Below are 25287 nucleotides of genomic sequence, written 5' to 3'. Positions count from 1 at the left end.
TCCATTCCATGCAGTATTGCTATGCATCGAGGCCTAATTTTTGGATGACATGCGCCAAAAGAGACCACATAATCAACAATTTTTGCACCTTCACAAATTGCTTCAACATGGCATCCCAACTAATTGAACAGGACAAACTTAAATAAAAAATTGAATATTTCAAAGCATGTATTTCTTCCCTATCGTCGTCCATTTTCCTTACTGCAGCTTCCATTCTCATAATTTCTTTTAAGGGGGGAAGCAACAAGTGAGAGTTGCTAGTGACAAGAGCACCACTGCAAAATTTGCTGGAAGTACAAAAGGATTGGACTGATAATTTGGTGTGTTTCCAAAGAAACCATAATAGCAAGCACTACACTCTTTACAATTGCTCCAGTAATAAAGCTATAAACAATCCCTTTTAGTTACCCTATATTTCCCTCCCCCAACCACTTCCCCTAATTTGTTAATATACCAAAAGTTGCTAACCTATTCAGTAGCAAAAATAAACTTACGACATCACTGAACACAAACAACAGAAGTATGAGGAAATCATCATTAATTGAATGCTCCTTCCTGTTATACAAAATGCATTTGCTTCATCAATACCTAGTGGTGTTTCTTCCCATTAATATGTGCAATAAGACCATTTTCATTTGTGAAACATATATTGCAGGTATAGCACCAGCGCAATTTGGCAGATGGTTCATTAGGTTCTGGTGTGTGGGACACGGCTTGAGATTGAAGATTCATCCTGTGCCTCTTACCTTTTATGTGTTCCTCTTTGCTCCTTTCACTTATCAACTTTACCTCGCAAAGGTTGCAGAACCATTTGCCATTTTTCATAACCAGAACCGGCTTAGGGATACCATTAACTGGTACACTATTTTTATTGTTGGAGAACTTCGGAGTTTGTTGTGCTGTCTGCAAAATGAAGAACAAGAATGAAGTATTCACCTATTAATCAGAAAAGTAGTTGGCAAACAAACCAGCAACTGTGTTAATTGATGCTATCTGGACATCATTTAGTGAACAATTACTGCCTTAACCAGTATGGTGTTTATTAGGCAGTAATGAGTGAACTCTGATGTAATGTAAGGTGCCTATGGGCTTTGAATGACCAAAAAAAAAAACAGTATGGCATTGAGAAACAATAAAGGTGTCTTCCTGACACATCACACCAATATAGGTATATATTATGGTACGGAGGGGATAAAGAACTTACCTTTTTGTGACCTGTCAGAATCACCATCCTATTACTTGAACTTGGGTTCCCTTTGTCTTGAGACACCGCCTCTTTTGGTTTATCTGATTGGGGCATGGGTATAGATTTTGAGGTTTCAGTTTTTGCTTCCTCCAACTCTGGCACTGACACAGCTTGAGATACTCCCTGGACAGGCTTCACTACCACAATCTTACTAGCAGGTTCAGATTTCTGGGACCCATTAGGTAGTGCATTCAGTTTCTTAAGGTGAGCGCTACTCCGAAAGTGATCGTCTAGGGTCCCTTCTGTCAGTGTTGTTATCTTGCACAGGTCACAGAACCATCCATCCTCTGGCACAACCCAACCTTGTTTCACCGCACCAGTAGCTGGTTTCTGAAAGAGAGAGTGAGTTTATAAATACACACGCAGACACACAGAAGCATGAGCAGAGAGAGAGAGAGTTTTTATGTTATTAATACATCACTTGGCAGCATCTGCCAAGGTTTGAGAGAGAGAGAGATTGCAAGAGTATGGATCTTACCTCTTTGTTTTCTGGGATTGGCACTACTTCCTCTTTGCTTGGTTCATCGAGTATCTGTTTTAAGTTTGATAGAGACAAATCTAGCTTCATCTTTCTGTTAATACTGGAACCAGCATTCTCTTTGTTTTCTGGGATTGGCACTACTTCCTCATTGCTTGGTCCAACAGGTATCTGTTTTAAGTTTGATGGAGACAAATCTAGTTTCATCTTTCTGTTAATACTGGAACAATCAATCCCTTTGTCTTCTGGGGTTTGCACAAGTTCATTGGGTATCTGTCTTAAGTCCGACTGAGGCAAATATAGCTTCATCATCTTAGTGGTACTGGAGCCAGTAATTTCTTTGTCTTCCGAGGTTGGTACAACTTCCTCTTTGTTAGGTTCATCGGATTTCCTTGTAGAGTAAAATAGAGGCAAATCTAGCTTGATCTTCTTATCCGTATCCAAACCAGCAACCTCTTTGTTTTCTGGGGTAGGCACAACATCCCCTTTCTGTAACTCATTGGATTTTCGCTTTAAGTTTGCTGGAGGTAAATTTAGCGGGATCGTTTTATTGGTGCGGGGCCCTGATACCTCAGATATCTGCAGATTGCAAATTTTAGTTGCAAATGATGTGTCATGATATGTTGTAAGGTATTTGAATTAACAAATTATCAGCACTAGGATTTGCAATAAAAGACCATACCTCCTTCAGATCACCATCACTCATCACAGTTAAACCAGTTCTTGTCTCCTTATTCCTATTATTCTCAACCTTCTCAGATTCGCTTGGGCCATTGCCTTTGCAGCCTTGATGTTGCTCTTTGAGATGAGCATCCATGGCATCTTTGCTGTCAAAGTTTACAGAGCACGACACACATGGCCATTTTGACCACCTCATTGTAAGCTTGACCTGAATCACATCCTGGCCATACTCTTTCTTGCGCTTTTTGTCCATGCCAGCTGATGACCCTATCTTCTATCATACAAAAGCAAAAAGATATAACTATTGGTCAAATTTTGTAAAAACAAGTATAAAGAAAAATTACAACCCCCCACCCAACAGTTGCATAGTCAGACTAAGGTTTTGAAACCATTTTTCCTATTCCACCCCAAAGAAAAAGCCAATGCTAGACCTAATCAACAAAGTGGATAGTCTAAATAACAAACAAGTGTCTCACATTTTCAGTAGTTAGTACCGGTACCGGTACAGGCACCTCTAAGGGCGGTGGTAATTCATGTATGATTTGAGGTGGAAGCATCATGTTATATCCAATAAACTGATTCTGCAAAATAGGATCATGACCCAGTCTCTCATCTATCCAAACATCTCGGGCAGGTCCCACTGGACACACTGCCTCAACAGGCCCAATGGGTTGGTAGTGCGACCTAGCTCCATCCAGCCCCACACGAGGTACAACCTCCTCCCTCCTCAGAATTGGAGGCCCTTCAACACCAGCCCTTGGGCCCCCGTCTGGCCCCACATTCAGGTCTTTTTGTACCTCGCTTCTCTCTCCTTGTGCAGTGTTACTGATCTGGCCATTTTCAGGAGGTAGTGCAGGGTAGAAAGGGATGAGACGGGCATAAGGATTCTGCTCAGCAATAGCTAGGGCGCGCCTGTCATGCGCTTCCAGCATACGAAGGTGAGAAAGCTCAATCCTATCAGCAACCTCACGCAAGCGGCCACGATGTATCTCTAGCTCTAGGTCTTTGCGGTGGGAGGGGTTCAGCAGTGGGTCCCGCAAAGACGGACCAGGTGGACCACTGCAGCGTCTTGCTTCTGTTCAGTGTAAAAGTTTAATCAAGACTTGTGAACTTGTTGCAGAAACAGAAAGAGTCAGCAGGAAATGGGATTCACCTAGCATAAGTGGGCCCAACTTCGAACGACCATACGTGACATGTTAAAAAAGATGGAGAGAAGGCACATTGTGTTTAGAGATTAAAACTAGTACGAAGTACAACATGGGGTGCCGTAAATTATATACAACTGATAATCTGGAGATATTACAAGCTTGAGCATAGGTCATGTACAACCAGATGTCATCCAGATAGCAGACACACGAGTTCAATATTTTACTCCAAATATATATTCCTTCAAAAATGATTCAAAATTTAGTATTGCTGGATCCTTACCAAGAAATGTTGAATCTGTGTCGTATGACAATCGCCGTACTTGATCAGGCTGTGAAGAACTACCCAGTGCACTGATACTGTAACCTGAATCAATAAAGTCGTAAATTTAAATCCAAATTCAAAGGAACGAGACTTGAAATTACAAAAATCTATAGCAGTATTATTCAAGTATGTTCTTTAACCTATGCTTTCCCATCCTGTCCAAACGTAATTCTTTCCCTTTTAACTATGAAACCAACATTTTCTTCTTTTCAGAATAGGCGAAAGGCTCATGTAAATTTCATTAAAACATTTGATTTACACTGACAGAACTACAGGAGAAAGGAACAAAGAGTACCTAACAACTAACAAAAAAAAAATCTCCTGTTACGTCGCCAAAATAAGAGAAACTAATCAACGATTAAAAGCTCTATATGAATTCTTACGACTCAATCCGGCGTCGGAGAGATATCGCGCAGCTGAAGAAGAAGAGACATAGAACGAAGCGCCTCTGCCGTGGTCGCGCAACTCTCGACGCTCGAATTCCATTTAGCTAGGTTTCAATGACGGTCGAAAGAAACAAAAAAAAAGGAATTAAATTGTCGAGTGGTGCGATCGGGAGGGAGAGTTGTAGTTGCGAACTCGACTAGCTCATTTGCATATATCGGAATGATTCTCTAGTGAGTGTCTGATTTGTGGGCCAGAGAAATTACGTTGCTTTTTGTTTGGGTGCGTGCGTCCATGGACACAGAAACAGAATACGGACAGAATTTAACTTCGAGTGAAGTGAGACTACGGTAGGGTGGCAACGACCGAGCTAGACTCTGATTTGTCTAGTTAATCTCTAGCTAGTCTCTAGTTAGTCTCTGATCTGATCAGCTTGTCACATATGCTGAGCAAGTCGACTGAGCTGTCTCATCTGCTGAGCGAGTCGACTGAGCTGAAATAAAGAATTTGAACTAAAATTTTAGTTCAAAATCATCACTAATAAGTTCAGAGCTGAACCAAACTAACTCGTTAACTCACTGGACTATGTTGGTTCACAATCATACAAATTCAAAAAAATCTTCAAACAAAATATAGTTTGTATCATAAATTCATTTCGATAGCTTGAGCAGTACCCTAATTCAAGTGCAACTAAATAAATTAATTATTATAAATTAAGTTTGTAACTAAATTCATACATATCAAAATATCAAATCTCTAAATTCATACTAATATATTTTGCAAAATAAATTTATGCATATCAAATCAAACAAATTAATACCTGGACCGAGCTAGCTCGTCAGCTCGCAAGCGAGCTAGGTCTCAGCTCAAACTCGTTAATTATGGATCAAACTTGTGGTGAGCTGGCTCGTTAATAGCTCAATTCACTAACGAACGAGCTATTGACGAGTGAGTCAGATACGAATCATGATCGATCCACTATGAGTTTTTTTGCCACCCTTAGACTTCGATAATATGCAAAGTACATATTTATTGTATTATTGGTCTTCATCTTCTAACCTTTATATATATTTTTTAAAGTTACTATTTTCTAAGTGAAAGAAAATCACTACTTTTGGTGGTCCATAATATTTTCTACCCATTCAAAATATATGTTTATATGAAGATCACATTGAGCGGTTCATATTGATTTTTTGAACTTTAAAAATGAATAAAGAGATTCTTAGTACGGACCGATATATACTATATGTATAGTACTGTAGAATCGTTCATTTAACTTTATTAATTGATAAATTTGTAACTAATTAATTATATATGTCACACCCCAAACCAGGAATTCTGGATTAAGGTGTGATCAACCTCGCCTCGTGCTTAATTAGTCATTAAGCACGCAAGGCTAATCATCAATAATAAATCAAACAGCAGCGGAAGCAAAATAATATAATTATCAAGCATCAGTCACATAGCAAATAAATAAACATACACATACATAACATATAATTCGATCCATCTCGGATCCAAATCACACCATCTATAGAAGGGGATACATGATCTATCGAGCCCGTATATATATAACACAGAAAATACGGGACTCGTAAACCTAATCAAAAGCATAATCCTAACTAGGTCAAGTGGTGTGGCCCTCGGGGACAGCTCCTGACATCTCCTGCTGCGGACCGCCAGAATCTGTACCTAAAACCCACGAAACAACTTGTGGGTGAGCGACGAATCGCCCAGTATGTGACCCAGAATTATCCCCTCAGGGATCCTCTACGGTCAAAGCACTTTTATTTATAAAATGAATGCAATTGAAAATATGCACATGTGTGAACCTATATTAATATCTAATATAATTTATCATACTTTGAATGATGCCATGATGCGATTATTCTATTATGCCAACATGCGGAATAAACCCAAAATAAAATCAAGGTGAAATATCGGATATAAATCCAGTCGGAGTCCAGTACCAAAGCACTGTGTGAACAAATATAATAATAATAGTATGAAATTAAGTAAATCACCCCGTGCCGTGCCAATAGTATCATAAGAATCGAATAGTATAATCCAAGGACTGTGATCAGAGTGCAATGATACACGATGCCTAGTGACATCGAGCATTGCTCCACAAGAACTGCACACTAGCCGATGGTTATACCTTTACCAAAATAATATGAATAATATAATCCAAGGACTGTGATCAGGGAACAATGATACACGTTGCCTAATGACATCGCGCATTGCCCACAAGAACTGCACACTAGCCGATGGTTATATCAAAATCCGGTGTGTCATCTCGCCTAACGATTCATCACCCAAACATATCCAATAGGAGAAATCATACAATGCAAGTCGTAAAAAGTTAATCTCTTCCCTCATGAGCAGGAGAGAACTCTACCGTCCGGCCAGACCAATAGGATCAGGGGCTCGTCGACCCCGTGCATCAAGGCTCGTCGACCTTATGCACTTGCACATCATTCCTCAAGGCCTGCACTAGCCTTGGGAACTTCCGTTCTAGGCAAAGTAGCTCCTAATGTAGGGAAGGAATAAATCCCGAATCGTTCGTGCCTCAGGGCTCGCATCCGGCCCGCACGTAATGGTAAAATGAATCAGAAAGATATATATTCAAAGTTTATACATATAATATAATCCTAAAGCCATCCAAGGATCAAGTGACCCTCAGCTCAGTGGCTGTCGGGCCGTCCCATGCCAAGTGACACCAAGACGGAACGAAGTCACTCGGCTCTGCTCAGCTCTCACCAATGCATGCGTATGCACGTAATATAATAATAATATATTGTCTTCCACGAGAGGGAGACAACTAATAACCTAATATTCTAATAATATACTTATAATATTATTTAATTATTCTACTCCTAAAATATAGTAAATTCAGGTTTTTCAGGGTTTATGCAATTCTACCTACAGTGCAGAGAGGATAAACATGCTCTACAGTTTTAATGCAACTACTTAAAATAAAGTGCGAATGTCAGGTCAGATGGATCGACTGGTAAGAGTACGCCCACGAAAAGAATAATTCAGATATCCCACACCTGAGGGGGCTGGAGTCTCTGTCGCTAGTAATCAGCGTGCTCCGCGTATGCTCCGGACTGCGGGTCAGTCGGATCGATCCACGGGTCGGACTCGTACGGAGTTGACTGATCTGTGATCACGTAATTTAAACTAATTAAAATCTATGCTAATTTTATTCTAACCCTTGTCCCACTTAATGTGTAAGTCAACTTCTCGATTATTTCGATTTTATAAAATTACCGATTCAGTCAGTCTGACTGATCCGATTAGGCGTATATTAATTAATTAATTTCATGTCATCGAGCTTAGCATAAATCTTAATTTATAAGTTCGTCAACTATTGATCATTCACTTTGGTCTAATTTAATCTAATTTAATCCTAATTAAATTTATATTCTAATGATTTAATTTGAAGATATCTTGCTTGTGTAAACTCAAATGTCGAATTATTCGTAATAAAATAATTGTTTCAAGAGTTACGGTAAGTTAACGGGTTTTACTTAACTAATATATTCTAATTGCCTATCTACTTTGATTTATTTTAAACGGACTACAATTAATTTTAATTGATCAGAATTCGGTTTCGAAAGTAAATTTATAATCAAAAATCTCTAATGCGAATATTTTAATAAAAATATATTGATTGTATGATCATTGCAATTTTTATAATCCGTTTTTAATATAGTTTAGTCATTTTATATTCTAGATGTATAATTCTTTTATAAAATTTTAAAAAACGAAACATTTAATTATTGTACGCGTTTTCTAATTAATTTATTCCTAAGTCGCGCAATTCGTTATTTTTATAACTAAATTAATTTTCTACGTTTAATTAGTCGTTTCGAATCTATGTCCAATAAATACTCTCCGTTGCTAAATGAATTGGTCCTTTAATAATTAACAACTAATTTTCGTACAACTTCGAAAAATGTTTAAAAGAATTATTTTAACTTTAAAAACTTTTTATAAAAACTTTTATTTTTGTTTAATGTGTTGGGTGTTTTAATTTGGTTTGTTTCGGGATCATACAGGTGTCCAATCGGGTTATTATAGTATCTGCTCAAATTATGTTATGAGTCATCATCGAGGCATCAGACCCTGGACGGTATAATCATTTCCCGATTTAATTTAAGTTTACATAAGCATCCGGTTTTATTCGGTTACATTATTGAAAACCTAAATTTTTAAAAAGCCGTCTTTTAATCCATCGATTCCTTATACCTTTCGGCCCACTTGACTTAACAATTATATTTCCACTTAATTTAATTAAAGGCCCATAATTTAGAAAAAGGATCCAAGCCCTTAATTAATTAAGTCCAATTCGGATTGGGCCTAAGCCCAATAAATTTTCAGCCGAACTCAACAAGCAAAAAGGGCCAAGCCCAATAACATCACATATTCACATTAGCCCCTGAATTTTTAAAATTCTTTCAAGGGACTATTTTATTCACAATCAACCCTAAACTTCCAGATACTCACAATTTGGTCCCTGTCAGTTCCAAGTCTGGTAAAACAATTCACCATGCACTACCAGTAAGTACACAAGGCACAAAGGCCAGTCACCACGCAGAAATCAGTACACACATCGGCATAGCGTCGTACCAACAGAACCAGAACAGACAAGGGAGAACAGAAGCAGCACACTAAGAAGGGGACGGTACCAGTATTGGTACAGTACACACGGAGAGCACAGGAACAACACAGAGTCGTACCAGAAAGCACAGAAAAAGGTAGGGGTCCAGTACCAGTATCGGTACAGCAAGGCACAACAGAACAACCACAAGGCAACAACACAGCACCACACCCAAATCACAGCCTGGCACAAGCCTAACAGCAACAATGCGCAACACAAAGCAACAGCAAGCACAACGCAACGCAACGACGAAAATTGGTGCCTTTGCCAGGAAAATCAACAACCCGAGCAAAGGCCATTTATCAAATCGAAACACGTCAAAGCCACATCGATCAATTTAAACGGGGAACTCGAGAATTTACCCGATTAGAGCTAGCACGGATGGGGAGATGAAAACGGCCGGTTCCAAGCGAATACCATAACAGCACCAGGCCGACACCAGCACGGCACTAAGCAAGCGCCAGTCAGAACAGTCACAACAATCACCAAGCTCACCAGCAAGCACGGCAACAGCCAAGTCACAGAACCGAAAACCCCAAACCCTAGGGTTTTGGGAGATCACAGTAACACAGAAAAATGGAAGGAAAAAGAGAGAGGTCTCAACTCATGAGCGGAAAAGAACCAGAGAAACCCAACGAGAGAGAGAGAGAGACTTATATACCCGTTAAAGCACACACAGGGACAAAAGGGAGCGGGTCGTGGCTGTCAGAACCGTCTGACAGGTCGTGCGGCCAAAGTCGTCGCGCACACAGGCGAAGTGACAGGAGCAGGTGAACCGGAGGCAACAGCGTCGCGCGCGAGAACGAGCGAGAGAGAGGCGATCGCCTCTCTTAGGTTTTCCGAAAAGGGGCAACGCGAAAGAGAGGAAGAGGGGCGACGGGGCCCAGAGGCAGGGGAAAGAAAGAGAGAGAGAGATCCGGGTGTATTTAAATTCCCGTCTCAAGATTCGTGCATAGGGTTTTGATCAAGGGGTTGGAAAATCCAGGGTCCTAATATAACTCATAACAATTTGTTTTAGGAATTCATTTCTTTTAAAATTTCAAATCGAAATTTCTTAATAAACCTATAATGCCGTGTGAATATTATTTAGTACTTAGAATTTAGATTTTTAGGATCTAATAATTCGATATTAAATAGTACATATATATATAAATAAAATTATCGATAAATATTTATAATTCTTAAATAAATAAAATTTGAAAATTTTGATATAATATTATTCGTACGAAAATTTGTACCTTCATTCTACTAATTCCAACTTTATTAATTTCTTCACAAATCGATTTAATTTGATTTATTTTCTTTCTTAAGTTTTACGATTGTAACAAATTTTTGATTTACCAATTTACCGGATGTTTACAATTTATTTATAGTGTCATATTTTATTTTATGTTTTAACCCTCTAAAATTTAATGTACATAATTTCATGATTCATTTATATTTTGAAATTTTAGATTCGATTTAAATTAATCAGACAATATAATCGATCATTAATTTAGTTAGACAATTTTATTTAGTTTAAGGATCATTTTAGCAAATTAATCACGTTTTAAAATTTCGGAATATAACAATATATCTCTTCTATTTTTAATTATTCTTTTTAAAAAAAAAACTTATTTTGCTATTTCGTTTCCCTGGTTAGAGATCCGTTACACACTTACACTTACTCTTTTATATAGATTTTTTTTTATAAATTAATGTGCAATACTTAATTTCAAGAATGAATATGACAAAAAAAATTGGATGCATCTAATAAAACATATAATACTTTCAGAATAAAATTAATTAAATTTACATCCCGCCATATTTAATATTTTTTATATTAGAATGGCATTATCATGTAGATTGTGTAAAATATTATTATCATGTACATTATGTAAAGTATGACATTTCAAATTGTCTAAATCATTTACTTAATTAGGTGTTAATGCGTGACAGTCTTAAGATTTCCATTGAAAATTATAACTAGTTATCACCCAAGTTTGGTGCTAATATGTTACGGTAAGTTACGATACAAAGTCGGATTTTTCAATCAGTTTGGACTTTGATATATGTCAAAAATCATTAAACGAGTATATTAAAAAATCAAAATTATATGGATCCAACGTAAGAAAATGGAAAGTATTTTTGTATATACTCAAGCTTGCATTGGATTTTGATAAATTTTTTGCTAAATATCTTGACAAAATATCAGTTAAGGATTATGAATTTTATGTTTCAAGCACAGTAAGCTAGCGCCTAAGTACCTAACTTGATTGGAAACGTTCGTGCATCCAGGTTATTAATGAAGAACTTGCACGTGCTCATTGTTCCAATTCCTTTTTCCGTTTTCATATGATGAAGAAAATACATGTACATAATAACCGATCTCATTATTTTTCTTAGGAGTCGTTTTGTTCACCATTCAAAAAAGGATAGACTCAAAAGGGCTAATGAAAATAAATGGAAAATAAAATGGATGGTGTATGTCAGTGGCGCATGCAGCATGTGTAGACCAAAGGGCCAATGGCACTTATTTCATTATGGATTGCTAACCACAATCATAATAATGATAATAAATGAAACAGTAAGAAGAGAAAAACATCATGATTAACCAAAAAAGAGGAAGTTCAGTATACAACTATTTTATAGTACATATATTTAATATTTTTGACATTTAATCTCATCCAAAAAAAAATTTTATGCCTTGGATGTGTCATTCATCATATGGCGTATATCAATTCTGGTAAAAGTTCATTTTGTTTGCTCATCCGTAATAAGTTTGTGAAAAGTGATATTTAACCATTGAAGTTTTCGATTTATTTGATGAGAATTAAATAACTTCTAAATTGACACAAACTTATACCCATTCAAATTAACTGATGAAGAATGTGCATAATTTTAGTTTTCTAGGACAGTTTTGCTACAGATGTACCAGAGAACTACCCCGAAAAAGATGACAAAGTTTTGCTCTTCTATTCAGTAAACTCTTTTCCTCATTTCTTTTCAGTTATGTGTGTACCTTCAACCTTTTTAGTTGGTACCATAGTTATAAGATTCACGAATAATTCATTTTTTTACCATAGTTATGTGTCAAACTGAACGTTGAATTATTCGGTTGACCGAACTTTGACCGAATTAAAACCGAATAATTCTCGAATTTTACAAATTTTTCCCATAATATTTTTTTTTTTTACTCTCTTACAGGACTGAGATCTCTGGTCCGGATAATTTCAAATCATTCCCGAACTATACCCAAATTATGAATTTTTGACCTAGCTGAACTGAACCCGAATAATCCATTTGTCACTATGCTTGGTACTGCCATATGCCGTATTAGTCATATAGGGACAAAGTTTGAATTGACACAGTGACAGAAAATAATTGATGGCTAGTTAGGAGGATTGCATCAGCGTTTGTTTGCTTCTAAGTTCTGTATTTCCATGCAGTATTGAGTATTGCTATGCATCGAATTTAATTTTTGGATGACATGAGCCAAAAGAGACTTCGTAACCAACAATTTATGCACCTTTACAATTACTTCAATATATCATCCGACTACTTCAACAGGAGAAAATTAAATCAAAAAATTGAATATGTCAAAGCATGTATATCTTCCAAAGGAACCATAATTGCAAGGACTACACTATAATTACTTCTTATTACAAGTCGTCCAACAATAAAGCTATAAACAACCCCATTAGTTTACCCTATCCCTCCCTCCCCAACCAATTTGTTAATATAACAAAAGTTGTTAACCTATTCAGCAGCAAAAAAAATTACGACAACACTGAACACAAACAACAGAAGTATGAGGGAATCTCTTGCCAAAAAAAAAAAAGTACGCAGAAATCATCATTAATTGAATGCTCCTCCTGGTTATGCAAAATACTTTATCAAGGCCTCGCGGTGTTTCTTCCCATTAATATGTGGAATACGATCATTCTCATTCATGCAATATATATTGCAGATAGAGCACCAGTGCTTGGCAGATGGTTTTTTAGGTTCTGCTGTGTGGGACACAGCTTGAGATTGAAGATTCATCCAGTGCTTCTTACCTTTTATGTGGTTCTCTTTGGCATTTTCATTCATCTCCTTTGTCTCGCAAAGCTTGCAGAACCATTTGCCATCTTTCATGACCACAACCGGCCTAGTAATACCATTAACTGGTACACCATTTTTCTTGTTGGAGAACATAGGATTTTGTTGTGCTGGCTGTAAAATGGAGAACAAGAATCAAGTATTCACCTGTTAGACAGAAAACTAGCTGGTATAGTCTTATGCAAGAATAGAAACAAACAAACCAGCAACTGTGTTTAACTGATGCTATCTGGACATCACTTAGTGAACAATTACTGCCTTAATCAGTATGGTGTTGAGAAACAATATAGGCGTCTTCCTGACATATCACCAATTAGGTATATACAGTGGATAAAGAACTTACCTTTTTGTGACCTGTCAGAACCACCGTCTTATTACTCGAACTTGGGTTCCCTTTGTCTTGAGATGCCGCCTCTTTTAGTTTATACGATTGGGGCATGGGTATAGATCTTGAGGTTTCTCCTTTCGCTTCCTCCAAATTCCCTTTGTCTTGAAATCTCACCTCTTTTAGATTATCCGATTGGGGAATGGGTATAGATTTTAAGGTTTCTTCTTTTGCTTCCTTCAACTTTGGCACTGACACAGCCTGAGATAATTCCTGGACAGGCTTCTCTGCCACAATCTTTTCAGATTTCAGGGACCCATATAGCAGTGCCTGCAATTTTTCGTGGTGAGCATTACTCTGAAAGTGATCGTCTAGGGTCCTCATGCTAAATATTTTTATCTTGCATATGTCGCAAAAACAACCAACCTTTTGCACAACCCAATCTGGTGTGTGGGACACAGCTTGAGATTGAAGATTCATCCTATGCTTCTTACCTTTTATGTGATCCTCTTTGATGTTTCCACTCATCCGCTTTGTCCCGCAAAGGTTGCAGAACCATTTGCCATCTCTCATGACCACAAACGGTTTAGTGATACTGTTTTTCTTTTTGGAGAACTTCGGAGCTGGTTGCGTTGTCTGTAAAAAGGAGAAAAAAAAGAAAAAGGAATTAAGTACTTTCAGACAGAAAAACAGTTGGCAGTCTCATGCCAGAATAGAATAACAAACAAACCAAGCACCCGTGCTAACCTTGATGATTTCTGGGTAACATTTAGTGAACAACTACTACCTTAACCAGCATGGTGTTGAGAAACAAATATTAGTTTACCTGAGATATCACCAATTTAGGTAAATATTATGGTGCATAGTAGATAAAGAGCTTACCTTTCCATGACCTTTTATAATCACAGTCCTATCACTGGAACTTGGGTTCCCTTTGTCTTGAGACAATACCTCTTTTTCTTTAGCCGACTGAGGCATGAGTATAGATTTGGAGGTTTTTTCTTTTTGTTCCTCCAACTCTGGTACTGACACAGCTTGAGATACCTCTTTTAGTTTATCTGATTGAAGCATGAGTATAGATTTGGAGGTTTTTTCTTTTTGTTCCTCCAACTCTGGCACTGACACAGCTTGAGATACTCCCTGGACAGGTTTCTCTGCCACAATCTTACTAGCAGGTTCAGATTTCTGGGACCCAGTAGGTAGTGGATTCAGTTTCTTGAGGTGAGCGCTACTATGAGAGTGATCGTCGAGGGCCCTTTCGGTCAGTGCGTTTACGTTGCACAGGTCACAGAACCACCCATCCTCTGGCACAACCCAACCGGGTTTCATCGCACAAGTAGCTGGTTTCTGAAAGAGAGAGTGAGCTTATAAATACACACACAGAAGCATGCGCAGAGAGGGAGAGAGATTGTTATATGTTATTAATACATCACTTGGCTGCATCTCCCAAGGTTTTCAAATGAGAGAGAGAGAGAGACGCTGTCAAGTTTTTAAAAAAAAAACACAGAGAGGAGATTTCAAGAGTATGGATCTTACCTCTTTATTTTTTGGGGTTGGCGCTACTTCCTCTTTGCTTGGTTTATTGGGTATCTGTTTCAAGTTTGATGGAGACAAATCTAGCTTCATCTTTCTGTAAATACTGGAACCAGCAATCTCTTTGTTTTCTGGGATTGGCACTACTTCCTCTTTGCTTGGTTTATCAGGTATCTGTTCTAAGTTTGATGGAGACAAATCTAGCTTCATATTTCTGTTAATACTGGAACCAGAAATCTCTTTGTTTTCTGGGATTGGCACTACTTCCTCTTTGCTTGGTTCATCGGGTATCTGTTCTAAGTTTGAGGGAGACAAATCTAGCTTCATCTTTCTGTTAATACTGGAACCAGCAATCTCTTTGTCTTCTGGAGTTTGCACAAGTTCATTTGGTATCGGTCTTAAGTTCGACGGAGGCAAATATAGCTTCATCTTCTTAGTGGTACTGGAGCCAGCAATCTCTTTGTCTTCAGGGGTTGGCTCAACTTCCTCTTTGATAGATTCATCAGATTTCCTTGTACTGTAAAATAGAGGCAATACTAGCTTGATCTTCTTATTCATATCCGAACCAGCAACCTCTTTGTATTCTAAGGTAGGCACAACATCCCCTTTATGTGACTCATCGGATTTTCGCTTTAAGTTTGCTGGAGGTAAATATAGCGGGATCTTTTTATTGGTGCAGAGCCCTGATACCTCAGATATCTGCATAGTGCAAATTTCTAAGTTGCAAATGATACGTGCCATGATATGTTGTAAGGTACTTGAATTAATAAATTATCAGTAATAGGATTTGCAGTAAAAGACCATACCTCCTCCTGATTACCATGACCCATCACGGTTAAACCATGTCTTGTTTCCTCATTCCTATTATTCTCAACCTTCTCAGATTCGCTTGGGCCATTACCTATGCAGCCTTGATGTTGCTCTTTGAGATGAGCATCCATGGCCTCTTTGCTGTCAAAGTTTACAGAGCACCACACACATGGCCACTTTGACCAGCTCATTGAAGGCTTGACCTGAACCACCTCCTGGCCATACTCTTTCTTGCGCTTTTTGTTGGTTTCAGCTGATGACCCTATCTTCTGTCATACAAATGCAAAAAGATATAACAATTGTAAAATTTTGTAACAAGTATAAAGAAAAAATACAACCCCCCCCCCCAAAAAAAAAAAAACACACACACACAGTTACATAGTTGTGCTGAGGTTTTGAAATCATTCTTTTCCATCCCAAAGAAAAGGTCGATGCTAGGCCTAATCAACAAAGTAGGTGGTCTAAATAACAAATAAGTGTCTCACATTTTGAGTACTTGGTACCCGTACTGGTACAGGCACCACTAAGGGCAGTGGTAATTCATGTATGATATGAGGCGGACGCATGATGTCATATCCAGTAAACTGATTCTGATAAATAGGATCATGACCCGATCTCTCATCTATCCGAACATCTCGGGCAGGTCCCACTGGACACACTGCCTCAACAGGCCCAATGGGCTGGTAGTGAGACCTAGCTCCATTTAGCCCCGCATGAGGTACAACCTCCTCCCTCCTCAGAATTGGAGGCCCTTCAACACCAGCCCTTGGGCCCTGGTATGGCCCCAAGTTCAGGTTCTTTTGTACCTCGCTTCTCACCCCTTGGATCTGGCCATTGTCAGGAGGTAGAGCGGGGTAGAAAGGGATGCGGCGGGCATAAGGATCCCGCTCCGCAATAGCTAGGACCCGCCTGTCATGCGCTTCCAGCATACGAAAGTGAGAAAGCTCAATCATATCAGCAACCTCACGCAAGCGGTCACGACAAATCTCTAGCTCTAAGTCTTCATGGTAGGAGTGGTCCAGCAGTGGGCCCTGCAAAGACGGACCAGGTGGACCACTGCAACGTCTTGTTTCTGTTCAGTGTAAAAGTATAATCAACACTTGCACAGAGATTGTTCATGATCTGAGGAGAGAATAAATTAGAAAATTTATCTGTTGAACTAGTTGCAGAAACAGAAAGAGTAGATAAGAAATGGGATTCACCCAACGTAAGTGAGCTCAACTTTTGAATGACGAGGCGTGACATGTTAAAAATGATGGAGAAAAGGCATGTCATGAGATTAAAACTAGTACAAAGTACAACATGGGATGTCGTAAAATATATACAGGTGATAATCTGGAGAAGATTACATGCTTGAGCATTAGTCACATCCAGATGTCATCCAGGTTCCAGACACACAAGTTTCAATATTTTACTCAAAATATATACTCCTTGAAAAATAATTCAAAGTATAGTATTGCTGGATCCTTACCGAGAAATGCTGAATCTGTGTTGTATGACAATTGCCGTACTTGATCACACTGTGAAGAACTACCTAGTGCCCTGATACCATAACCTGAATCAATTAAGACAGTAAATTTATATTAAAATTCAAAGGAACGAGATTTAAATTTACATAAATCTTTAGCAGTTAAGTTAAACCTATGTTAGTTCCCATCCTGTCCAAACGTAATTCTTTCCCTTTTAACTATAAAACAAACCTTTCTTTTTTTCATACTTTTCATACCAGGCGAAGGCCTCGTGTAAATTTCATTAAGACCGTTAATTTTCATACCAGGCGAAGGCCTCATGTAAATTTCATTAAGACCGTTAATTTATACAGAGAAAACTACAGGAGAAAAGACCAAATGGTACCTAACAAAAAAAAAAAAAATTCTCCCGTTACGACCCCAAAATCAGAGAAACTAATCAACGATTAAGAACTCAGTATAAATTCTTACGACTCAATCCGGCGTCGGAGGGATATCGCGCGGTGGAAGAAGAAGAGGCATAGAACGAAGCGCCTCTGCCGTCGTCGCGCAACTCTCGACGTTCGAATTCCATTCGTATAGGTTTCAATTAAAGCAATGACGATTGAAAGAAAACAAAAACAAAAAAAAGGAAAGAATGAGTTGGGTTAAGGAGACGGAGCGTTGCGAACTCGCAACTTTGTGTCTATGGACCGAGACCGAAAATACAGTATAATTTTACTAACTGACAAATTTATACCATATTAAATATCGCTCTTCTATTTTTAAATGCTCTTTTTAAAATAGACAAATTTATACCATATTAAATATCGCTCTTCTATTTTTAAATGCTCTTTTTAAAATAGACAAATTTATTTGAGTGTAACTAGGGTGTTCTTAAGTTCATCAAACTCCTTAATAAACTCCTTAATAAACTATAGTCTAAAATCTATCAAATCGACTTCAAATGATAAATTTGAACAGTTGAAATATGCTTATCTTACGAGTGATGAGTCTTCATTTGAAAATTTTAAGCATTTTAATTAATTTAGTATAAAATCAAGCGGTCAAAATTAGAAGATTAATAAATTGTTTTTAATGCTTTCATTTTTTGAACGATTTTTTGACCACTTAATTCTATGCAAAATTAATTTCAAAACTATTTTTTTTTTTTTACATGTAGACACATCACTCGTAAAGTAAGCGGATTTCAACAGTTTAAATTTGTCGTTTAAAGTCAATTCAATACGTTTTAGACTTGAGTTCACCAAGAAATTTGGTGAACTTAAGAACAACCTAGTTCTACTAAATTTATTTTGCTATTTCGGTTTGTTTTCCTGGTAAGAGATCTGTTACATTTACTCTTTTATATAGATAAATCTTTTTATAAATTAATGTAAACCAACAACTGGAGACATCTATTAAGATGCCAAATGGACAGCTGACTTCTTTTCTCAGCTTCTTCGGCAGAGAATAACTTTTTCCACAGAAGATTGATTGCTTGTGTCTATCCACCATTTAAACTCTAATCACATGTAGAAGCGGATTTACCGAGAGATAATGAGATCAATTGATTTTATTTATTTTCAAAAAATCTATTTATATATATAATTTTTTCCATAGTTCAGCAAAAAAAATAGTTTAAACTAAAATGTTACAGGTAATGTAAAATTGACTCTTATATTTAAAATAGTAATTTTATATGATTGATTTTAATTCACGTTTAATCCTTGTAGCTTGAAAGTTTGATTCCGCTCTTAATTAACATGTAATCAGTATAATGATAAAGAAACCGTGAATAAATAAATCACTTTTTCTTCCTCTTCCTCCTCCTCTTCTTCTTCTTCTTCTTCTTCTTCTTCTTCTTCACTATTACTCTGGTAGAACTAGAGTAAGCTCACCAGGCTATTTTGTGACTTAACTAAAATAACTTAATATATTGACTTCAAACGACGAGTTCAAATTGTTGAAATCGATCTACTTCACGAGTGATTCGTTTACAAGTCAAATTTACTCATTTTTTAATTAATACAATATAAAGTCAAGTGGCTAAAAAAATTATAAGTTAATGTTATGGGCTCATTTTTCATTATTTTTTACCGCTTGCCTTTATACTTGATTAATTTGAAACTTTATAAGTTTAACATGTAAATGTATTACTCACGACACAAAGTAGATCGGTTTCAACAGTTTGAATTCGTTATTTAAAGTAAATCAAATATTTTTTTAAGTTAAATTAAAAAAGCTTGACTTTATACTGAATTATTTTGAAAATTTATAAGTTCGACATATAAATGTATCACTAACAAAGTAGATTGGTTTCAATAATTTGAATTCATTATTTAAAGTCAATTCAGTAATTTTCTTAAGTTAAATTCACAAAAGAACTTGATGAGCTTAAAAACGAGTCGTATGACATCAGTGTCATTTCAGTATATAGAACATTAACTCTAAAATCTATTGAATCGACTTCAAACTGTGAATCCAAACCGTTCAAGCCGATCTACTTCATTAGATGTATGTTTACATGCAAAATTTATAATTTTAATATCAAGTCAGACTGTCAAATATGAGAGTTTTTAAGTTAATTTAATGCATTCAATTTTCAACATTTCTAACCACTTGACTTAATACTAATATAACTCAAAAAAAAAAAATTTAATATAAGCGCATTATTCATAAAATAAATCAGTATGAACAAATTAAATTAGTCATTTAAAATATATTCAATAAATTTTAAAATTAATGTTATATAATATCGATATAATACCATACGGGCTCCTTTAAAAACAGTCTAATTCTACATCTATTACTATGCTCAAACGCTCGCGCGGTGAGTTCCTTTATCACAATCATTAATTGTTCCTTCATCGCATTAAATGACCAGAGAATGTTTAAAAAAAGTCACGGCATGACACGGTATATGTGCCGGTTACATATTGTGATTTGTATATCCTGTGTCATGACTGTTTACATGATGTGGCAATCTTTTGAAAACTTGACACGATACGGCACATCACATGAAATATTTGGTCATGGCATGGTACATGATCACGCGAGTCGTGTGTAATAAAAACTGTTAGATCTTGATCGAATGGTGAATCATGAATAAACTAACTAAATTATGAAAAAAAAATAGTTAACATGACCGGTCACAGTTGGACATGTCACGTGTGGTCGTGACGTGACTAGTGTGCTGTGACTATTCACTACTCACATACCATAACTATCATTCTAAATTTAGTCACGGCATGGCACAACATATAAGTATGATTTGATCACAGCACGTCACATGATCTTAGTCACGGCACGGTACATATTTAGATCTCTAATAGTGGACTTTTTTTTTTTCATGGCGAATCAACGATTCTTTTGAGTGAATTAGCAAATCGGATGACGTCTTTTTATCTTCTTATCTTCTTTTATGCAAATCAGTCTGAGCTGACCTTTTTTCTGCACATTTTTGTTTCTATTAGACCGTAAATTAAATGCAGAGATAGGTCTTATTTACATTCATAACTAAACACAAATATAAAATATCATTGAGTCTAAATTTTTTTTTCGAATTAAAAAATAAATAATTGCCTGCTCCTCTATTTAAATCCGCCGCTGAATATAACAAAGTTTTTATGGATACATCCAACAGAACATATGATTCTTTCAATAAGATTAATTAAATTTACATACCATCATATTTAATATAATTTTCGATTTGATTGACATTTTTTCTATTTAAATAGCATCAGAATGCAAAGTTAAATTTTTAAGTTATAAATGTCAAATATAAATGAGGTAAATTATATATAATTATTTTACTACAAATAAGAATCAATTTTACATTACCTATAACACTTTACTATGAACTACACTGAAAATAAAACACATATACGAAAAATAAAACTAAACAAATAGAGATCAATTGATTAACATTCATCTAACGTGACTCCGTTCAGTGAACGGTGTTATCATGGTGATTATGTAAACTATTACTAGCTACCATGTAGATCACATAAAGTATTATGGTTTAAATTTAATATCCAGTTATTGTCTAAATTCTCTCCATAATTAGGTGTTAATGGGTTGTGAGTTGTGATTTGTGAACTGTTAAGATTTATTGAAAATTATAACTAGTTATCACCCCAAGTTCGGTGCTAATATATTTAACGAAGTGCATTTACCGCAAGTTACGATGACAGTTGGATTTTACAATCTATTTGGCTTTGATACATGTCAAAAGATCATTAAATAAGTATGTTCAAAATTATATGATGAAGCAAATACATGTACAAACCGATCGATTTAAAAAAAAAAAATAGAATTAATGAAAATTGTTTCGTTGAAACAAGCCTTGTTTGATTTGATTTTCCAAAATTAGCCTCCACCGATCCCTAGGATCGGTGGAGCAAAAAAAACCAATTCTACACTGGTTCTAGGGACCGGTGCAGCCTCTTTTGCACCTGCCACACATGGCTGCACGAAAAGCCACAAATTAACCCTACACCGGTCCTAGGGACCGGTGAAGCCCCAAAATTATCCCTACACCGGTCCTAGGGACCGGTGGAGCCTCAAAATCATCCCTGCACCGTTCCTGCGGATCGGTGATGTATTTAAGTTTATTTCAGGTGCCATGGCTTTTTCTCTTAAAATCGTCCCTGCATCGTTCTTTTTATCTTAAACAATTACAAAATTTTGAAACAATTGGATTGAGAAATAGTTGAATATATTGAGAGAATAAAAAAAAACGAGTTTAAAGAGCCATGGTTGCTGGAAGGAAGAAGAGGAAGTAAGAAGGAGAAGAAAAGAATCCGTCGGATCCGTAAATTGCATAAAAGATCTCCACCGATCCAGTGTAGCCCAAACCTCCATCGATCCGTAGGGCTGGTGCAGCCCAATGTTGGATCTTCTGTGGCAACATTCTACTGGGTGCAAAAACGGCTAAAAAAATGCTCCACCGGTCCCTAAGACCGGTGTGGGATGAATTTTTTTTGTCTACACCGATCCCTAGGATCGGTGAAGGCTATTTTATGAAAAATATTTTCTTCCTGGCTTGTTTTGTTTAATTATTTTACAGTAATTCTATTTAAAAAAAAATCCAACCGATCTCATTATATTTACAAGGAATGATTTTGTTGTTCCCCATTCAAAAAAAGAATGCATGGAATAAGGAAAAAAAAAAAGGAATTGGGTTTGTGGGTTATCGCCTTGTCGGGTTGAAATTGTCGTAGTAAATTTTACATCCGCGCATTGGACCCAGTTTGAAATTTGCAGATTCTTTATCCTGAGAAATGGAGAAGAGAGTATAAATGGACGGGCCCAACAAATCTGTAATGGGCTTTCGACAGAAGTTAAACAAGCCTGATCCGTTAAGGGGAAGAAATAATACAAAGCCTTACAATATCTGACCAAAACCCTAATATCTCTCTCTATAAAGTTCTCTAGCTCTTTCCGCGCCGCCGATCTCTCTCTCTCTACCGCGCACGAAAAACCCTAGACAATCTTCTTCTCTCGCAGGTAGCCTTCTCCTCCTATCTCATTCTTCTTCTCTCCTTGTCAACTGAACATTTCACTGATCTCTTTATTTTGTTCAACTTTCGTCTTAGATCGCTAGATCTATCACCCATGGCAGGAGTCGGAGAGCTCGCTTGCACCTACGCCGCACTCATCTTGCACGATGATGGCATCCCCATCACGGTTAGTCTTTCCTTCCCTCCCTATATCATTTTACATAAAAAATTGGTGAGGATTACTGAGGGGGTAATAGTTTTGTGTCTTTCCTTTCTATGTTATTTTACATGGATCGGAAAGTAGCTCTACCTCAAAAATTATCTTGCGAAGGATTTTGTGGTAATTTGTTGATTGTTTAGGATGTAGATTCTGCGGTAAAATGTTCATTATTTTGGATCTCTGCTAGCATATTTATAATTATAATTACATGTTAGTATAATTTTTTAGATGATTCTAATCTGTTTATAATTATAGGTCGTACTTGGAACATTTAAAATTATGAGTTGACCTTATTGTTATATATTGTTTATTACTACACAGCTGGAAGTATTGATCCCCCATTCATGGTATACCTGAAGCATTTTGTAATTAAAATTAACATATTGCTATCCAAAATCGGGAAAAAAATCCTCAGCATCCTCAAAACCATTCAGACTGAGGCAGCCTTTATACATCAGTTACTTGTGGAGAATTTTTAATGAATTAGGAAAGGACTTGTAATCATTACCAATATACCTTATAAACATCATTGATTTTAATATTTTGCTAAATCATTACCAAAATACATTAGAAACATCATTGATTTTAATATTTTGCTAAATTACTTTTGTGTGCAGTCCGAGAAGATCAACTCGATCGTCAAGGCTGCGAACCTTAAGATCGATTCATACTGGCCTGGCCTCTTCGCAAAACTATTGGAGAAGAGAAGTGTTGAGGACCTCATCTTGAGCTGCGGTTCAGGTTTGATTTTGCACTAGCTCTGTTTGCTGATATTCCACATCATACATCCTTGATTGTCACTGTTTCTTGTTACCAGTTGCGAACTCAGTGTGTTTCAGTCTTGAATACTGAGATTGTTATCTGTAACATTGGAAGATAATTGTAATGAGTTTTGGAATTACAAAATCTCTAACATTTTGCTCTATCTAGGTGGTGCTGGTGCAGCTGTTGCCGTAGCTGCGGCTCCTGCCGCTGGCGGTGCTGCTGCTGAGGCTGCTGCCCCTGTTGAGGAGAAGAAGGTTAGATTTCACCTTTTATTATTGTTTCTGCACTTGTTTCTAGATTTAGCTGTCTCTATGCAAATTTGAACAATAGTTATACTACAAGTCTACAACGGACAAATTTCAATTACAAGGACATTCCTGCTTTCAGGTTGCATTTGTAGCTTTACTAGAATTTACTGTTGTAATTTCCTGGTCTTGTTGAACCTCATATTCTTTGTTACCTTTTGCTCATTTTACCTTCTCCACTGTTTATCATTTTGTCATGCAGTTGTACATTATTAGCATGCAGCATGCTCTAATTGGTTTAATGTTATTTTGTTTGTAGGAGGAGCCCAAGGAGGAAAGTGACGACGATATGGGCTTCAGCTTGTTTGACTAGAAAAGAGTTGGTTCTTTTTTATTGGAGTTTCTTTTTATGAGAAAATTGCTAGTTTATTTTGTCTGTAAGGTTTCAAGTTTTGTTTTTTGAATGTACTGGGAATTTAATAGTTTTGCCCTTTGAACTCAGAAGGTAGTAGTTTGTCAAGCTCTGTGCAAATTGAGTATTTTATCTGAGATATCTTAGTAAGTGATCATACTCTAGATGTTGTCTTGCTGTTTTTAACTTCATATGGCGCCTCCTGTAATCTTAATTACTACATCAGATTCACTGATTTCTCCAAATATCCTATGTTTACTTGTTCCCAGTTATACTGATATTGGCCAACAAATCCATTTTTGATATGACTAACATTTATGCCAGATTGGAATGCCTTGGGTTTAAACCATTTTTATATTGTTCGTGTTTTTAGGGAATTCTTTAACAATTGTTCCTCTATGGCTGCGACAAATTCGTTGGGACTTGTCCAATTCACATCTAACATGTTACCGTCCAGTAATGTTTTAAATTGTAATTTGCAGTACGTGCGGCAGCATGGTTAATCGCTGCACATCCAATGAGCGGTTTATTTTATACAGTATTAGCTGAAAAGTTTTGAAAAACAAAGTTCATTATTGAGTACAGCATTTATAAAGAGCGCTTCCAAGTAGTGTGATTTTTATTTTGTTCATGTGAATGGTTGAGATTCGTATAGGTCTAAATCGGATCCAAATATGCTGCTCTTCGTCTATGTTTTTCTTCATTCCAACCATTCAAGTTCTTCCAGCTGCCTAGATTTGTTTGTTCTATTACACACTGACTGTTGAAAAATTTTGAACGGTTGGATGTTATGCTAGAAAAGCAGCAGATTCAGAGAATCTGCATCACCCCAGGTACTTGAGGTGCAAGTGCTGAATCTGGACCATTCATTTCACTTGGCACGAATCTCAAAGCAGGCCCCCCATAGCCTCAACAGCTACCGGATTGAGTTTAGCTTGGATGGAATTAATCTGGGCCGTCCATTTTTATAAATTGCACCTCAGGTACCTGGGCGGATACGGACTCAGATTCAGATCCATC

At 36.8% G+C, this 25287-nt stretch overlaps 3 protein-coding genes and 2 long non-coding RNA genes across 12 annotated transcripts; 1 reads left to right on the top strand and 4 right to left on the bottom strand.

Annotated features, from left to right (window-relative positions):
• Positions 1 to 234: 234 nt before the first annotated feature.
• Positions 235 to 4443, bottom strand: LOC144557500 (uncharacterized). 4 transcript variants are annotated; one of them, XM_078306086.1, is made up of 7 exons: positions 4259 to 4443; positions 3834 to 3917; positions 2882 to 3480; positions 2407 to 2679; positions 1725 to 2303; positions 1205 to 1576; positions 235 to 903 (listed from the first exon to the last, which is right to left on the bottom strand). In XM_078306086.1, the coding sequence occupies exons 1-7, from the start codon at positions 4359 to 4361 to the stop codon at positions 589 to 591; spliced, it is 2325 nt and encodes a 774-aa protein (XP_078162212.1). In that variant the 5' UTR covers positions 4362 to 4443; the 3' UTR covers positions 235 to 588. The 4 variants fall into 4 exon arrangements, with proteins under 4 accessions (XP_078162212.1, XP_078162215.1, XP_078162213.1 ...); XM_078306089.1 differs by having other exon boundaries at positions 2178 to 2303; XM_078306087.1 differs by having other exon boundaries at positions 2407 to 2676.
• A 1243-nt stretch (positions 4444 to 5686) lies between these two features.
• LOC144557368 (uncharacterized) lies at positions 5687 to 7428 on the bottom strand. The gene is made up of 2 exons (XR_013512636.1): positions 7313 to 7428; positions 5687 to 5951 (listed from the first exon to the last, which is right to left on the bottom strand). It is a non-coding gene; the product is annotated as an uncharacterized LOC144557368 (long non-coding RNA).
• Positions 7429 to 12743: 5315 nt separating this feature from the next.
• Positions 12744 to 17801, bottom strand: LOC144557499 (uncharacterized). Of its 5 annotated transcripts, none has more exons than XM_078306081.1 (9): positions 17614 to 17801; positions 17145 to 17228; positions 16159 to 16745; positions 15670 to 15942; positions 14867 to 15562; positions 14213 to 14677; positions 13757 to 13966; positions 13349 to 13660; positions 12744 to 13119 (listed from the first exon to the last, which is right to left on the bottom strand). In XM_078306081.1, the coding sequence occupies exons 1-9, from the start codon at positions 17714 to 17716 to the stop codon at positions 12784 to 12786; spliced, it is 3066 nt and encodes a 1021-aa protein (XP_078162207.1). In that variant the 5' UTR covers positions 17717 to 17801; the 3' UTR covers positions 12744 to 12783. The 5 variants fall into 5 exon arrangements, with proteins under 5 accessions (XP_078162207.1, XP_078162208.1, XP_078162205.1 ...); XM_078306082.1 differs by having other exon boundaries at positions 13349 to 13651; positions 13796 to 13966; XM_078306079.1 differs by having other exon boundaries at positions 13349 to 13966.
• Positions 17802 to 22499: 4698 nt separating this feature from the next.
• Positions 22500 to 24431, top strand: LOC144557497 (uncharacterized). The gene is made up of 5 exons (XM_078306078.1): positions 22500 to 22632; positions 22722 to 22812; positions 23463 to 23586; positions 23776 to 23864; positions 24175 to 24431. Exons 2-5 carry the CDS (start codon positions 22741 to 22743, stop codon positions 24226 to 24228), a joined length of 339 nt encoding a protein of 112 aa, XP_078162204.1. The 5' UTR covers positions 22500 to 22632; positions 22722 to 22740; the 3' UTR covers positions 24229 to 24431.
• On the bottom strand, positions 23325 to 23535 carry LOC144557498 (uncharacterized). Its single transcript, XR_013512676.1, has 2 exons — positions 23412 to 23535; positions 23325 to 23361 (listed from the first exon to the last, which is right to left on the bottom strand). It is a non-coding gene; the product is annotated as an uncharacterized LOC144557498 (long non-coding RNA).
• Positions 24432 to 25287: the final 856 nt, after the last annotated feature.

Source organism: Carex rostrata, chromosome 7, assembly GCF_964058835.1.
Source record: "Carex rostrata chromosome 7, lpCarRost1.2, whole genome shotgun sequence".
Lineage (NCBI taxonomy): Eukaryota > Viridiplantae > Streptophyta > Magnoliopsida > Poales > Cyperaceae > Carex > Carex rostrata.
This window is presented reverse-complemented; position numbering and strand designations above follow the sequence as displayed.

Coding starts and splice junctions, on each gene's coding strand:
- LOC144557500 (XM_078306086.1), bottom strand. CDS start 4,361: ATGGAATTCGAGCGTCGAGAGTTGCGCGACCACGGCAGAGGCGCTTCG. Junction 2,680..2,881: donor CGGTACTAACTACTGAAAAT/GTGAGACACTTG, acceptor TTTGTATGATAG/AAGATAGGGTCATCAGCTGG. Junction 1,577..1,724: donor CAATCCCAGAAAACAAAGAG/GTAAGATCCATA, acceptor TCTCTCTTTCAG/AAACCAGCTACTGGTGCGGT.
- LOC144557499 (XM_078306079.1), bottom strand. CDS start 17,716: ATGGAATTCGAACGTCGAGAGTTGCGCGACGACGGCAGAGGCGCTTCG. Junction 16,746..17,144: donor CACAGATTCAGCATTTCTCG/GTAAGGATCCAG, acceptor TACACTGAACAG/AAACAAGACGTTGCAGTGGT. Junction 13,967..14,212: donor TTATAAAAGGTCATGGAAAG/GTAAGCTCTTTA, acceptor TCCTTTTTACAG/ACAACGCAACCAGCTCCGAA.
- LOC144557497 (XM_078306078.1), top strand. CDS start 22,741: ATGGCAGGAGTCGGAGAGCTCGCTTGCACCTACGCCGCACTCATCTTG. Junction 22,813..23,462: donor ATGATGGCATCCCCATCACG/GTTAGTCTTTCC, acceptor TTTTGTGTGCAG/TCCGAGAAGATCAACTCGAT. Junction 23,587..23,775: donor CATCTTGAGCTGCGGTTCAG/GTTTGATTTTGC, acceptor TGCTCTATCTAG/GTGGTGCTGGTGCAGCTGTT.